This window comes from Giraffa tippelskirchi, chromosome 6 (assembly GCF_054371585.1).
Source record: "Giraffa tippelskirchi isolate mGirTip1 chromosome 6, T2T-mGirTip1v1.2.pri, whole genome shotgun sequence".
Taxonomy (NCBI): Eukaryota; Metazoa; Chordata; class Mammalia; order Artiodactyla; family Giraffidae; genus Giraffa; species Giraffa tippelskirchi.
This window is the reverse complement of record NC_137280.1, coordinates 40,987,014-41,002,838: the sequence shown is the minus strand read 5'-3', so window position 1 is coordinate 41,002,838 and position 15,825 is coordinate 40,987,014. Positions and strand designations below refer to the sequence as shown.

The 15,825-nt window shown below is 40.9% G+C and overlaps 2 protein-coding genes across 9 annotated transcripts in view; both read left to right on the top strand.

Moving 5' to 3' along the window:
- The first annotated feature begins 570 nt into the window (after positions 1 to 570).
- On the top strand, positions 571 to 8,349 carry TMEM70 (transmembrane protein 70). Its single transcript, XM_081501583.1, has 3 exons — positions 571 to 857; positions 2,101 to 2,206; positions 7,482 to 8,349. The coding sequence occupies exons 1-3, from the start codon at positions 657 to 659 to the stop codon at positions 7,934 to 7,936; spliced, it is 762 nt and encodes a 253-aa protein (XP_081357709.1). The 5' UTR covers positions 571 to 656; the 3' UTR covers positions 7,937 to 8,349.
- A 6,364-nt stretch (positions 8,350 to 14,713) lies between these two features.
- The window catches only part of LY96 (lymphocyte antigen 96), a 286,083-nt gene continuing 284,971 nt past the window's right edge, over positions 14,714 to 15,825 (top strand). For all 8 annotated transcript variants that reach the window (XM_081501574.1, XM_081501579.1, XM_081501580.1 and 5 more), the window contains exon 1: positions 14,714 to 14,903. In XM_081501574.1, coding sequence (XP_081357700.1) covers positions 14,798 to 14,903 — 106 coding nt within the window. In that variant the 5' untranslated portion in view covers positions 14,714 to 14,797. The remainder of the gene's footprint in view (positions 14,904 to 15,825) is intronic.

The following is a 15,825-nucleotide window of genomic DNA, read 5'->3' as shown; positions in this document are numbered from 1 at the left end:
TTGGTTGGATCAAATTACCATTCATTTTTGTTCAAACGTGTAATGTATTATTCCTTCGTGCCAATAGATTAGAAACATTTTCCATAAAGAAAATGTTTAGGGGGGCCTAGAAAATGACACCCAGGAGAAGGAAACATTTACCTCAGGCTTCCAGGATTTGTCCTTTGAGCATGGCTCTCCTCTCTATCCCTCCACATTGTTATAAAGAGGCCGAGACTCTAGCCTGCCTGGCACCTCCGTCCATGCCTGGAGAATCCCATGGACAGAGAAACCTGGCAGGTTACAGTCCATAGGGTCGCAAAGAGTCAGACACGACTAAGCGACTGACACACACACACACACTCCCCTCTGTCCTTCCACACTGTTATAAAGAGCCCACACTCCGACAAGGGGAAGCAGCGTGCAAGCTGGGCGTCTCTGGTTTCCGCAGCGAGGGTCTGGTCAGGTGCAGAGCTCAGCGCGCAAGAAACGCGCGAGGCTGGGCACGTCGCAGGCGTGCCGTATCTTCTGCGCACGCGCCGGCGGCCAAGCCTGCCAGCGGGCCTTCTGGGGGCTGCGCCTGCGCGGCTCGTTCCGGCCCGGGACTGGTGAGAAGCCGCGCTTTAGGGTGCCGCCGTGCCGCCGCAGTGCGGTCACCTTTCCTAGTTGGGTGCGGGATGCTGCTTCTGGCGTTGGGCGGCCCGTGGGCGGCCGGACTGCGGCTCGGCGGGAAGAGGACAGCGCCGTGGGCTTCCACCGCGCTCCGAGGCCCCAGGGCGGCCGTCTCGAGGGCGACCTCCTGCAGAGGCTCCTCAGGGCGCGTCGGGGGCACGGGGCTATCGGCTGCCGCGCCTGTTCTGCGTCGGGTGCTAGCCCAGGTCGGCCGTCAAGGGGCTTCCGGACCCGTGTGAGGGCGGGGGTAGGTGGAAGTAGCATCGGGCCTGGGGAGCCCGGCTTCCCCGCAGCTTCTCCCGGAGTGCCCGGCGACTCCTGTACGGAAGGAGCACAGTGCGAGGCTGGCGGGAGTAGTATGTTTGGGCCTCGGGAACAGGCCGGTGCATCCCGGGGTTCACAGCACCCGCGGATCTAAGTGTGCCTTGGAAAGTGATTATTTTCTGGGCGGTTCCAGTCACTTTACAGATGGTTGCAAATCCAGCGAGGACTCAGCTTATTGCCTTTTCTGTCCTTGAGCACAAGCTTGGAAGAGCTAATCTTCAAGGAAGTTAGATGCGCCACTCGGAGATGGAACTGAAAAAAACTCGGAGAAGCTCTTTGAGTTTGTTCTATTTTTTATTAGGTGGCCCTATTGTTAGGAGTTACTTTGCTCCCTAGGGAAAAAAAAAAACGAGATAAAGACGTTAATCCTTCTTATTTTAATCTGAATAAATTGTCTCCTAATCCTGCCCTGTAAAATATTAGGATTAGCAAACATGCTGAAACTTGGAAAGCCAGTGCGGGAATTGAAATCTAATTAAATTTCAGCCTAAACGACTTAGACATGCCCTTTACCTCTTCAAGAGGGTGTGTAATGAAAGTCATTTTCAGAGGTTCTGGGAACTCTATTCCTGTGAAATTTGATGTAGGATTTCAAGTGGAAATGTTTCCTTATAGGGAACAAGGAATGGATGCAAAGAGTTTGGGGAAAGAATATATATATATATATATTAATAATAGCTGTGGTATAAATATTTTAGAAGTATTAAAAACTACCTGGGCCTTATAAACACTGAATCTGCAGTGTTTTGCTTATATAAAGTGATTTAAAAAAAAAAAAAAACTAATGCATTTAAATCTTTGCAGTTGAGTGACATGCAATAGAAGAAACTACTCCACTAACTTTTTACTTGTTTAAGGTCACACTTTATCCAACAAGCTTCTAGCTGGCATACAAACCTAGGTCTTCAAACTCCCAATTCAGTGTCTACTTGTGAGCAGGATTAAGGAAAGCCTTTCTGTTAGTTTGAGTTCTTTAGCTCTGTAGATTATTTGGAAAAATTCCTTAAATCACCCTATATGAGAAGTTCTGTGTATTATATTTTTCAAAATAAACTTAAAAAAAATTAAAAGTTGGTCTAAAATGCAATTTATTATGCACTCACATAATGGTCTCTCTTTCAATAGATACCTGTTTGTTGGGAAAGAGGTGTTCGGTGTTCACATACACAGCTTGACAAATCAGAAGATGGAAGGCTGATTTATACTGGGAATTTGGCCCGAACAGTATTTGGTGGGTAATCATAAATGAGGGTACTTCCTTTTTTCCTCCTTTTGATTATAAAAAAGGTTCTTAGCATATGATACTTAACTATTTTTATTGTTATTTAGTTGCTAAGTCCTGTCCGACTCTCTTAAGACCCCATGGACTGTTGCCCTCCTGGCTCCGCTGTCCATGGGATTTCACAGGCAAGAATACTGGAGTGGGTTGCCAGTGGTTCAGGGGCTCTTCCTGACTCAGGGATCAAACCCACGTCTCTTGCATTAGCAGGCGGATTCTTTACACCTGAGCCACCACCTCATAATTACAAGACAAAAGGCAAGATTATAAGATTTAATAAAGGGTTTGGAGGTTGAGACCTTTGCATTTTTAGGAAATTTAAATTTTTATCTATCCATTTATTTATTTGGCTCCCTCAGGATCTTTGTTGTGTCATGTGGGATCTTTTCTTGCATTTGGTCTCTAGTTGCAGCAGGCCCCCTACAATTGCATCTACAATCCTCCTAGTTGCACACCCCCCCCCGCCCCCGCATGTGGGATTGTAGTTCCCCACTGAGGATTGAACCTGAATCCCCTACACTGCAGGGCGGATTCTTAACTGCTGGACCACCAGGAAAGTCCCTTTAGGAGATTTTTAAAAGGTTTTTGAAGACTCTTATGACTTTGTGGTCTTATGAATGAGCACTAAAGATTCATCCTTTGGTCACCTCTCAGGATGTTTAGCAACAAAAAGTGTATATTTATATAATGTTTGAATATGCAAATATGGGTGAATACTTAGGAGTAATTATTTTGGGTGAGTAGACATTTACTCTATAGAGTAATTATGATTCAAAGATACATTAAGTCTACATTTTTTAGGTCTTAGAATTTTCAGCAAACATATTTACTCAGTGATTTTTGCATGTGGTAGGTAGGGAGTTATGCAGTAGGAAAAGACAGTGTATTAAATAACTACAAGTTTAAAGTTGTTTTGTCTCCTTAAGTCATAATTCAGTATGTAGTATGGAATAATTTAGAAAAGAAGAATGTAGGTATGTGGTTTGTTCAAGTTTCTGAGGTTGTATTTCATTTCAATAATCCTTATATAAAAAAGTATAACCTGAAATATTTGGAGGATTACCTTACAGCCCAGATGGCCACAATGTGCCATTGGCATGTGTGTTTTTGATCATGTTGATGTTACTTGGTTGTCTGAAACTTAATCTGAAAATCTGTAAGTTCTCAAGCATGTGTGACATTAAAATAGAGTATGTTTAAAATACAACTTTAGCTAATTTAAAACTTTTTGAGAATAAGGACTGATTATAGTTACTGTTGAAAGGAGTTCTGAAGTTCTTGGAATAATCAATTTTGGATGGTAGAAATTTCTTCAGAAGTCTCAACATGAATAGGTCATTGAGCCTGTGTCACATCTCTGGATTGAGCCTCCAGATACCTGGATTGATGCTCTTAAGATATGTCAACTGTGACCCCCATGATACCCTTCTTTATGAACACAGACACCATTCCTTCAAATAAAGGGAAGGTTTATCCATTTATTTCATGTCCCTACTTGACTCAGTTCTGAAGAGAATATAAATAAGAATTAGTGTGCGTGCTTGCACACTAAGTCGATTCAGTCATGTCTGACTCTTTGTGACTCTGTGGACTGTAGCTTGCCAGGCTTCTCTGTCCATGGAATTCTCCAGGCAAGAATACTAGAGGGGGCTGCCATGCCCACCTTCAGGGTATTTTCCCGACCCAGGGACTGAACCCACATCTCTTATGTCTCCTACATAGGCAGGCAGGATCTTTATTACTAGCACCACCTAGGAAGCCCCCTAATTTTAGTGTGGTTACAATATAATATTTGTGGAATAGCAAAGTTTTGCATGGTATTCAAAGTTCTAGAATTGTAGCAGAATTTGATTTTTGAGTTCCTTCGATATTCTAATAGAAAGTCACTCTGTATGCTTATCAGGTATTAATAATTTTTCTGTGTAAAACTGAGCGAGAGGCATTTAACGTAGAGGTATCATTCCTGGAGATTCTTTAAACTACCAAATTGGATCCTAGTGTAAAGACATTTGAGGGGACTTTTAGTTGGCAGTTCTTGTTAATTCAGCAACAAAAATTACTGATGTCATAGAATTCTCATTATTTATTTATTTATTTATTTATTTTATTTGTGTGTGTGTGTAATAAAATTTTATTAAAGTATAAAGGAGACAGAGAAAGCTTCTGACATAGGCATCAGAAGGGGGCAGAAAGAGGACCCCAGAATTCTCATTTTAAGACGAGTAGAATTTGAACATGAAGAGGCGTGAAAGAGGGACCTCCCAGGCTCAGAAGTCATATGAGCAAAGGCATCAGGATGGGAAAACCCAGAATATGTTTAGAAAAGAGCAGTTACTTCAACCTGAGCGACTAATGCTTGGCTTCTCTGATGACTCAGTAGGTAAAGAATTTGCCTGCAATGCAGGAGACGCAGGTTTGATCCCTGGGTCAAGAAGATCCCCTGGAGAAGGAAATGGCAACCCACTCCAGTATTCTTGCTTGGAGAATCCCATGGCCAGAGAATTCTGGTGGACTACAGTCCATGAGGTCGGAAGAGTTAGACACGACTTAGCAACTAAACCACAGCCACCACCAGGCATAATAAAGGATATGTATGTATTAGTTTCCTAGGGCTCTTAAAATTCATTTCCACACAGTTGGTGGCTTAAAACGGCAAAAATTTATTCTCACAGTTTTCAAGGCCAGAAGTCTGAAATCACAGTGTTGGCATGTGCATGCTCTCTGTGAACATGCTAGGGAAGAACTCTTCTTTGTCTCTTCCAGCTTCTGATGGCTCACAGCCATCCTTTGTGTTCCTTGGCTTGTAGTTGCATAACTTCAGTCTCTGCCTGCTACTTCACAAGGCCTTCTCTGTGTCTCTGCTTGTCCTGTTCTGTCCTTTTAAGGACACTCGTATTGGATGTAGGGTCCACCCTAATCCAGGATGATCTCATCTCAACTTTCAATTGTCTGCAAAGACCCTGTCTCCAAATAAGGTCACATTCTGAGGTTCTGGGTGCATGTGAATTTTGAGGGGACACCATTCATACTACTATAGTGTGAAAAAAGTAATGGGGAAACAAGAGGTGGTTTTTCTGCAGAAGACAGCTTGGTCCCCATTAAATCCCATGTGTACCAATGTCATGACAACTATCTGTGAGAGGAGGAAATTATTTTTAAATTACTGGTGCAAAGAAGAAGCCTTCAACCAGCAGTGATGTATGAGAGTGATTGCTGTGTTACAGCCTCATCAACATGTATGGTGTCAGGTTTTTTGGTTTTTTCCAATTTGGGGGAAGAACAATATCTCACTGTGGTTTTAATTGCATGTTTCTTATGATTGAAGTTTAGCATCATTTCATCTATTGAAATCTTCCCTGGTGGCTCAGATGGGACAAAATCTGCCTGCAGTGCAGGAGACCCAGGTTCGATCCCTGGGTTGGGAAGATCCCCTGGAGAAGGGCATGGCAACCCACTCCAGTATTCTTGCCTGGAGAATTCCATGGACAGAGGAGCCTGGTGGACTACAGTCTGTGGGGTCGCAAAGAGTCAGACATGACTGAGCATCAACTAAAACACACACACACACAATCTATTTAAAGGCCATGTGCATTCATGTGCATATTTTGTTTCATCGAACTGTCGGTTTATATTTCTTACTCATTTGTTTATTGGGTTGTTGATCTTTTCCTTCTCATATACCGGCAACCTTTTATATCTTGGGTATGTTAATCTTTTGTGATATAAGTTTCCAGTGTTTTTCTCATTCATCTCTTTATTTTGTTTATGGTATTTATGTCTGTGTACATTTAAAAAATGTGATCAGATTTATCAACTTTCCCCTTGATTGCCTCTGTATTTTAAGTCATAATTAGAAAAGTTTTTCTGTTCTCAGATTATAAGGCCTTCACAGGTATGTAAGGCCTTCACAGGGCTTCTTATAGCTTTCTTATTTTATACACTTAGATCTCTGGATTATTTGGAATTTTCCAGGTATATGATATGAGGGATTGATTGAATTTTATCTTTTTCTGTGTGGCTATCCGGTTGCCCCAGCACCACTAGTTTTAAATTATATCTTTACACTAAATTTCCATATGCAGTGAGGTTTCTAGATTTTCTGCTTTTGTTCCATTGCTATACAACACTATTTTAATGTTTTAGTATCTAACTCTCCCTCTCTTGTTTGCGTCCTTTGTTTTTCCAAATTAACTTTATAATCAGCTCATCTAGGATCTCAGCTTGTCTGTTTTCCAAACAGATAGTGTTCAATCATATTAAAATTATACATTCAAACTAAGAAAATTTACATTTTAAGTTATTTATTTACTGTGGTAAAGTAGACATAATGTAAAAGTTACCATTTTGACCATTTTTAAATATATAGTTCAGAAGTCAGTGATTTTTTAAAAAATCTTTCTGAGTAAAAATATGTCACTATTTTAACTTGAGTGTTTTTCCTTAATAAGGAAATTGATTACCTCTCCCACACATTTCTTAACCACTAGTGGGGATTTTTTGTTTTTAAATTTGCTGTTTTAACGTTGGGCACTTAGCCTGGTAAAGTTAGGCCTGTATTTGAACATTTTGTTTTAGATCTGCGGAAGTACTTGTTAACAGAGCATTTTATTTGATTATCTGCTGACTGAATTAAGTTTTATAGTATTCATAAGGATTTTTGAGTAATATTAAATCTTTTATTGGGTAGTGCATTGTAATGGCCAAAAGCCTTGACCCTAGAGTCAAATTGCTTAGGTTTGAATCCCAACACCACTATTTGGTGGGGCTTCCCTAGTGGCTCAGATGATAAAGAGTCTGCCTGCAATGCTGGGTCAGGAAGATCCCCTGGAAAAAGGAATGGCTACCCACTCCATTGTTTTTCCCTGGAGAATTCCATAGACAGAGGAGCCTGATGGGCTATAGTCAGTCCATGGGGTCGCAAAGAGTTGGACATGACTGAAGTGACTTTACATTTTCACACAGCTATTTGGTAGCAATGTGACATTGAGCAAGTGCCTGATATTTTCTCATCTTTTAAATGGGAGTTATGATGATGATAATTATACATCTATCTCATAGGACTTTTTTGTAGATTTCATGAATAAAATATGCAGAGTGCTTAAAATAAAGCCTGGGATATAATAAGCACTATATAGGTGTTTTGGTTTTGTTGTTTTGGTGATGATATGGTAGGAAGAAAGAAGAATTAATTGGATGGTATTTATCCTCTCCTATTTTCTTTTTTTAGGTGTGAAGTGTTTTTCTTACTCTACAAGTCTGATCAGCCTTGTGTTTCTACCATACATTTTTGCACAAAATAATGTTATATTTGGAAGTCTGCCTTTGCAAATTTTATTTTATGGCACCATAGGAAGCTTTACAGTGATCACTCCAGCACTGCTTCACTTTCTTACAAAAGGCTATGTCATTCGCTTGTACCATGAGGCCAGAACAGACACTTACAAAGCCATTACTTACAGTGTTGTACTTTCGGAAACAAGTACAGTATTCCACCAGAATGATGTGAAGATTCCAAACAGCACGCATGTGTTTACTACATTTTATGCTAAAACAAAATCATTGTTAGTTAATCCAGCACTATTTCTAAACCCTGAAGACTATAACCACTTAATGGGTTATGACAAACCATTCACTTTTGATCTGGAAGAAGCCAGTGAAAAGAAACAGCTTAAAGAGAAATGAGTCTGCTTTTTGTCATGCCACGTGGCATGTGGGATTTTAGTTCTGCTACCAGGGATCGAACCGATGCCCCCTGCATTGGAAGGCTGAAGTCTTAACCACTGGACTGCTGGAAAATTCCTGAGTTTGTTATTTTTATGTTTGTGCTTAAATGTGATTTGTTTTCCAATGTATGATAATTGCCTTTATGTTTGATTTTGTTAGTGATTGATTGTTAAATAATTTAAGTTGTATCAGACAGAACTTTTAATTTTCAGAGACTTGTGTTCCTTTATAATAAAAAAAGTTATGTTTGAAAAACAAAACATGTAACATTCTACCATTTTGTTTAAAAGGGTGTGAAAATACATGTATATGCTGATGTATGCATGGTTAATTTTATATAATAAATGATTTCTTCTCACCTGGGGATTGGATATAAGAAGCATATGGGAGAGTTATTTTTCCTTTGTGTATGAACTTTTCTAAGGATATAGATACTACCTTTTCCCACAGTAGAAACTCTAAAAATTCACAGGTTATAGAAAGCAAGTATTAAATCTGCTTCCTTTGGCTCTGAATACAGATTTTTGCCTATCTTCTCTGACGTGGCTGCCCATATTAAAGACTGTGTACAGTGAAGTGTGGTTAGCTTGAAGGCAAATGGTAACCTGAGGAGTTTGTCTTCAGTGGCTCTGCTTGTCTCTCCACGTGCACTCTCCTTTGGTACACTCTGTCATACATACGGAAAATCCTATCTACTTTGGTATGATCGTATCCATACAGATGGATAGTACCTTTTATAAAACAGCAGTCTTCATGCTAACTTATCAAGCATTGGCATTTTAAGATTTTTACCTCTAATTGTAGAAAGAAAGTTGGTTCTTGTGAAGGATTTTCAGCCAGAAACAAATGGCCTCAAATCGTTATTTAGACTGGTAGATGCTGATTATGTGCCTAGAATGCATCTGGTACTGGGCGAGTTGCCAGAGTCACAGTTAAGAACAAAACTCCCAGTCTGTATAAAGCTGTGTAATAGCCATCGCCTGCCATGATGGTTAATCTAATCTTTATGGCTTGCCTGTGTATGAGAGGGGAAGTGAACACCGAGTCTACAGAGCTGCCCAAAGCCTCCTATCACCTGTAACAATAGTCTAATTTTTATGACTTTCTTCTATGTGAGGGAAATGCATGGAGAAGCAGTATGAGCATCACTAGTTCTTGGAAAGATCAAGTGTCAAGTTGCTAGAAGGTTATAGGAGATAGCTTAAGGTAGAAAAGTGCTCTTTCTGAGATTTAGAGCCTACTCTCTGCTAGGATCAGCCAGCCTGTGGTCCTAGTAGAGGGCAGGCTGTATTCTCAGAGATGAACAGGCCGCCACCACCTCTGTCCTCAGCTTGGACTTCTCTGCCTGCCTGCTCTTCTGTCGTCTGTCACCTAGGTATACACGAGTTGCTGTCTTAGCAATTAATGTGGTTTATATCTTTCTGTAAAAAGGTATTCCATAGTCAAATAACTCATTATCAAATGTTAGATACATAGAAGAAAACAGCACTGTTAACATTTTAAAGTTTTCTCTCGAGGGTCACTTTTCTCATAATTTGTTTTGAGTACATCATACCTGTTCCTTTAAATGTCCTGTATACATGCAGTCATTTTGTCTCCTGTGTAGTGGAGTGAAAAAACCTATTTTTGTTAGTATCAGAATAATCCCTCAGAGGACAGCGTAGTTGCTTAAAAGACTGCATGAGAAAGATGTCTTCTCAAGGGCGTGATCTGGAGTGAGGCCAAGGTTAGAAACGGATCAGCATGCGGAGGATACCATGATGACTCATCAGTGAAATAAATCTGCAGAAGCAACTCAGGCCAAGATAAGGGGAGAATACATGCAAAGCAGAGTAATCCTAGAAAGACTGAGACACCGACGAATCTCCCACAATCTATGGGAGGGATATTGAGTAAGGTTTATTTGAGTCTCAGAAGACAGGATGATTCCTTTGGACATGTGGGTTACATCAGATAGCATACCCTTGACAGTAAGATGTAATCCTTTCCCTCAGTTTATTAATAATTACATCACACTGAAAGACAACAGCAAAAGTAACAAAGTGGTCACTAGGTATGAGTGACTCATTTGTTAAAACCGTATTAGGATTTTTTCAGAAAAAGGATGGTTATCCAGATTCAGCAATTACCAATTTATGGTCAGTATTGTTTCCTCTAGACCTCCTGCCCTCTACTTTTATTTGGGAGCAAGTTGCAGACATCATAGCATTTCTTTCTTAAAATTTTAATTTTGTAATTCTACAAGTGAAAGAGAAAGTGTTGGTCACTCAGTCGTGTCCGACTCTTTGTGACCCCATGGGCTATAGCCCACGAGGTTCCTCTGTCCATGCGATTGCTCAGGCAAGAATACTGGATTGAGTTGCCATTTAATTCTCCAGGGGATCTTCCTGACCAGGGATTGAACCCGGGTCTCCTGCATTGCAGGCAGATTCTTTACTGTCTGAGCCACCAGGGAAGCCCTTTATCTACAAGATAAGGACTTAAATAGCAATACCATTATTCCTAAGCTGTCCCTGATCCCAAAGTTATCAAATATCCAGTCTACCAATTTCCAATTGTTTCATAATTTCCCCCTTCTGTTTGGATTAAGATTTAAGTAAAGTTCTCACCTTATTTACACCTACTTTTGAAATGTCTTTAGTGACTCCTAATCCGTGGGACCTTCTATTTCTTTCACTTTGTTTTTAGGCTGTGCCATGTGGCTGGTGGGATCTTAGTTCCTCAAAAAGGAGTCAAACCTGACTGCCAGCAATGGAAGTGAGGAATCCTGACCACTGGACCAGCAGGGAATTTCCTCTTTTTTTTCTTCCCCTTGCACATCATCTGTTGAAAAAACTGTTTTTTGTCCTATACATGTTTTCACAGTCTAGATTTTCTGATTATATTCCCAAGGTGTAGTTAATATTTCTCTGTCCACTGTATTTGCTATAAATTGGTAGTTGGACTTGAGACTTCATCAGATGAGGTTTGATTAGTTTGGACAAGATTGATTCATAGCTGATGTTTGTATTAATTATCTATTGTTGTATAACAAATTGCCCCTAAAACGTAGTGGTTTAAAACAGCTAACATTTATAACTGCACGTTGTCTGTTGGTTGGGTATTTGGGAATGACTCAGCCGAGTGGTTATGGCTCAGGTTCTCTCATGGGGTTGCAGTGATGATATCAGCTGATGCTCCTGTCATCTGAAGGAACTGCTTCCAAGGTGGCTCACACAAGTGACTGACACATTTTTTTGTTATTTAGTTGCTCAGTCCTGTCCAACTCTTTGCGACCCCATGAAGGGCAGCACGCCAGGTTTCCCCGTCCTTCACTATCTCCTGGAGTTTGCTCAAACTCATGTCCACTGAGTCAATAATGCCATCCAACCATCTCATCCTCTGTTGCCCTTCTCCTCCTACGCTCAGTCTTTCCTAGCTTTAGGGTCTTTTCCAATGAGTCAGCTCTTTGCATCAGGTGGCCAAAGTATTGGAGCTTCAGCTTCCCCATCAGCCCTTCCAATGAATATTCAGGGTTGATTTCCTTTAGGATTGACTTGTTGGATCTCCTTGTTGTCCGAGGGACTCTCGAGAGTCTTCTCCAGCACTACAATTCGAAAGCATCAATTCTTCAGTACTCAGCCTTCTTTATGGTTCAACTCTCACATCTGTACGTGGTGCTGGCCTTTTGGGAGGAGGCCTTTGTTTCCTACTGCATGGATCTCTCTTTAGAGCTACTGTTTGCCCCAGAGCAGCTGATCCAGGAGAACAAGGTAGAGGCTTTTATGATCTATTTTGGAAGTTGCACTTTACCACTGTGCAATATTTTCTTAGTTACACAGTCACCCTTATTCATTGTTGGAGGGGATTACACAAGAATTTGCATACCAAGAAATAAGGATAATTAGGGGCTGTCTTAGAGATTGGCTACCACACTGTTCATCCATTGAGAGGTATACGATATCTTCTTATCTCTCTTTGTGATGTTAGCAACCTCTGATGTTGTGTTGCCTAAGTTCACTAATTCATTAGATGTTGCAAAATGGTTCTATTCTATCATTCCTTTTTCATGTAACAGCTCTAATACTCTAAAAGAGAAAAGAGCATGAGAAGGCAAGGGAAACGTGCCTCTCTGTACTATTTGGTTACCAGTAGTTCAGTCTCCATAGAAAGGTCAGGATAAATGCTTGATTCTTTCCCTTCATCAGTTTTCAAAGTAGAATTAGTTTCCTAGTATTATTGGCTAATTAGACTTTAAACAAGTATTATGAGCTCATGGATTTGAGTATTTTTGATGTATTTCAATACACCGAAGTTACTATCTTATTAATGATCATACAGTCTACAGGCAGGCTGAATGTTTAAGTCTGGAAGCTATGAATGTTACATTAAATGGCAAAAGGGATTTTATAGGTGGATCTTGCGTTGGGAAGATTATCCTGTATTGTCCAAATGGTTGCAGTAAAATCGCAGGGTCCTTATAAGAGGGAGGCAGGAGATCAGAAGAGAAGGTGATGTGATAATGGAAGCAGAGATGATGCAGTGCTGAATTTTGAAGATGGAGGAATGAAAGAATTGCAGCCCACAAGCTGAAAAAGGCAAGTTAATAAATTGTTCCCCTGGAGATTCCAGAAGAACTAAGTATGTTGACTCCTTGCTTTTAGTCCATTGAAACTGATTTGGGAGGGTAGCGTTGAAACGTGTATATTATCATATGTGAAGCAAATCGCCGATCCAGGTTTGACGCATGAGACAGGGTGCTCAGGGCTGGTACACTGGGATGACCCTGGGGGATGGGATGGGGAGGGAGGTGGGAGGGGGGTTCTGGATGGGGAACACATGTGTGCCCATGGCTGATTCATGTCAATGTATGGCAAAAACCACTACAATATTGTAAAGTAATTAGCCTCCAATTAAAATAAATAATTAAAAAAAGAAAAGAGAAACTGATTTGGACTCCAACCTTCAGAACTGTAAGAGATTTATTTTTTTCTGGCTCTTCCAGGCAGCTTTAGGATCTTAGTTCTTCAAATGGGGTTCAAACCTGGGCCCTCAGCAGTGAGAGTACAGAATACTAACCACTGAACCAACAGGGAATCCCCCATTTGTATTTTTTGGGGGGGTTGTGCTGGGGTTTTGTTGCTGCGAGGGTTTCCTCTAGTTGCAGGACATGGGGTTACTCTTGTTGCAGAGCACCAGCTCTAGAGCACATGGGCTAATAGCTGCGGCTCCCCGGCCCTAGAGCACAGGCTCAGTAGTTGCGGCACACAGGCTTAGTCACTCTGTGGTATATGGGATCTTTCCAGATCAGGGATCAAATCCATGTCTTCTGCACTGGCAGGCAGATTCCTTACCACTAATCCACCAGGGAAGCCCCCATTTGTATTGTTTTTAAGGCATTAAATTTGTGGCTATTTGTTACAGCAGCAACAGGAAACCGTTCTTTGGTCAATGGAACTGTCATCAGATTGGTTATCTAATACAGTAAGATGTTCTAGGCTCATCTTATACCTTTTCTGCCTCAGACCTGAAACAGTAGTTTCTCTAGAGTGTTTGTTCCTTTTAGTGGAACTAAGATCATACCCGGTGTGTCCAAAAAAAAAAAAAAGTTGATTAAGATGGTAAATTTTATATGTTTTTCCCATAATATAAAAACGAATTTTAAAAGTGGGGGGAAGAAAGAGGACACACCCATGCAGGCTTCTAGTAGTCTCAAAATACACTAAAAGGAACAAAGACTCTAGTGTTAACTATATTTGCCTTGTTGTGCAATAGATCTCTAGAACTTTTCATCTTGCCAACCTGAAACAATACCAGTTGAGCAACTCCCCATTTCACTAGCCCAACCCCTACCCCATGAATTTTTGCCTTAAAAAAACCAAACAATAAAGTATGACCGTTCTTCAGTAAAAAAAACTTTTACAAATATGATTATTTTCCTCTAAACTTGTAAATTTGAAGGCTCTGACTCTATGCTATTTTTGGCTACTAATCCACAGGCCATTGTCCTTTAAAGGATTTCAGGTAGCAAAGCATCTAAAGGGTTAGCTGTTTTTCTAGAGCAGAGTGAGAGTTTTGGAATGAAATAAATTCCACACCCAAAATGATGACTATTTCAAGGTATTCCCTGGACCTGTAGTTTGCTAAAGTGAGGGCATTCTCAAGCATGGTGGGACCCCCACCCATAATGCAGAACTCTGGCTAGTGCCCTGTGTCTGGGGTCTCATCCATCCAATCTCTACCCTTTGGCTCATTCTGTTGCCGAGCAAAAACACTGTGCGTGAACACTGTTCGGTTCAGAGCTGAAGGTCCTGCTCTCTGGGCTGTAAGAACTGATGCATAAAGATCTTGTGGGAGGGAATTCCCTGGCTGTCTAGGACTTCATGCTTCCAAGCCAAGCAGCACAGCCATAAAGAAAGAAAGAAAGAATAGGAGGGTGTGCTTAGGGTTTAAAGAAAAAAAGAAAAAGAACTTGTGGGAGAGAATAGCAACACAGAGGGATAAAGAGTGCTGGGCTTTTGAGCTTCTGAAGAAGATGGGTTTTGTTACTACTGACCATGAAGTACCTCATTTTGTTTTTAAAGCTCTGTGCTCTCATTTGTATCACATGGCCAAAGAATACATTCTAAATCATTTTCCTCTACTCTTGCAGGAAGTGCTCAAATATTAAACGCACACACACACACACATTCAAAAGAGGAAACAGTTGGATAGGAACTCAGAAATCATGTGACTGATGACTAAGTTACATTTTTTCCCTTTACTAAAAATAAAGGGGACGAGTCTGAAGATTAGTTACAGATTCTCCTTACATTTTTAAAGTTTTGGAGAGATTGAATCATGTTCCCATTTGTGCTTTTTTCCACCCTGTTTTCTTCCATATTTACTGAACCTAGGAGTTGGGTCTGCAACTCCTCTGACGCCACCGTTTGGTACGACTACTGTGGTAAGTACAAAGGCAAAAACAGCTCAACCATTCCAAGGGTGTTTACACAGGAACCTTCCTCTGCTGTCACCAGGACTCGGGAAACGACCGACCGTATGTTCCAGCTCCTGGGGAGGCTGCTAGCAGCAAAAGGGATGTCTGGTTCCTGCCCTCTGTGGATTTTCTCCATCCATCATAGACCTCATGAGTCTCTGAACTGTGTTTCTCTTGACTTCTAAGCACTTCTGTCCTTTCCTATTGTCAGTTATCTTTACCTTGAACCCTGTTTCAGATTCTTCCCTGTTCTAGCAGAACCATCTGCTTCTGAGGTTTTTGTCTTAACCCAAGACTGCCTAGGAGCTTCCCTGCTGGCTCAGATGGTAAAGAATCTGCCTGCAATGCAGGATACCTGGGTTCAATCCCTGGGTTGGGAAGATACCCTGGAGAAGGGAATAGCTACCCACTCCAGTATTCTTGCCTGGAGAATTCCATGGATGGAGGAATCTGGCAGGCCATAGTCCATGAAACTGCAAAGAGTCAGACACGATTGAGCGACTAACATAAGATTGACTGGTTCTTCTTGAGAAGGTAGAACAGTCCTAGCTCCTTCTTGGAATTGGTTCTATCTCCAGGCTGTGATTTTTTTTTCCTCCAGCACTATGTCGGGTGTATAACCGGTGCTCTGTTTAAGTGTTTCAGGCTGTTGTTTTTAAAGGCTCTTGGTATTACCTCCCTAATTGGGTGTAAGGCTGATTCTGTCAGTTACTATCTATGTGATCTTCAGCAAAGTCTTAGCCTCTCTGTGCTCCAGCTTTTTAATCTGTAAAGTGAAAGTGATTTTCAAACCCATTTTGCAAGGATTATTTTGAGGTAGAATTTTTAGCCCAGAGCCATATAGAAACAATAATATTAATTACTTAAAAAAAGAAATCAGCCACAGTCG

What these genes read in the sequence shown, in the direction of transcription:
- TMEM70 (XM_081501583.1), top strand. Translation starts at nt 657, where the DNA reads ATGCTGCTTCTGGCGTTGGGCGGCCCGTGGGCGGCCGGACTGCGGCTC. An exon ending in TGCGTCGGGTGCTAGCCCAG is followed by an intron (nt 858 to 2,100) that starts GTCGGCCGTCAA and finishes CTCTTTCAATAG; the next exon opens with ATACCTGTTTGTTGGGAAAG. An exon ending in TTTGGCCCGAACAGTATTTG is followed by an intron (nt 2,207 to 7,481) that starts GTGGGTAATCAT and finishes TTCTTTTTTTAG; the next exon opens with GTGTGAAGTGTTTTTCTTAC.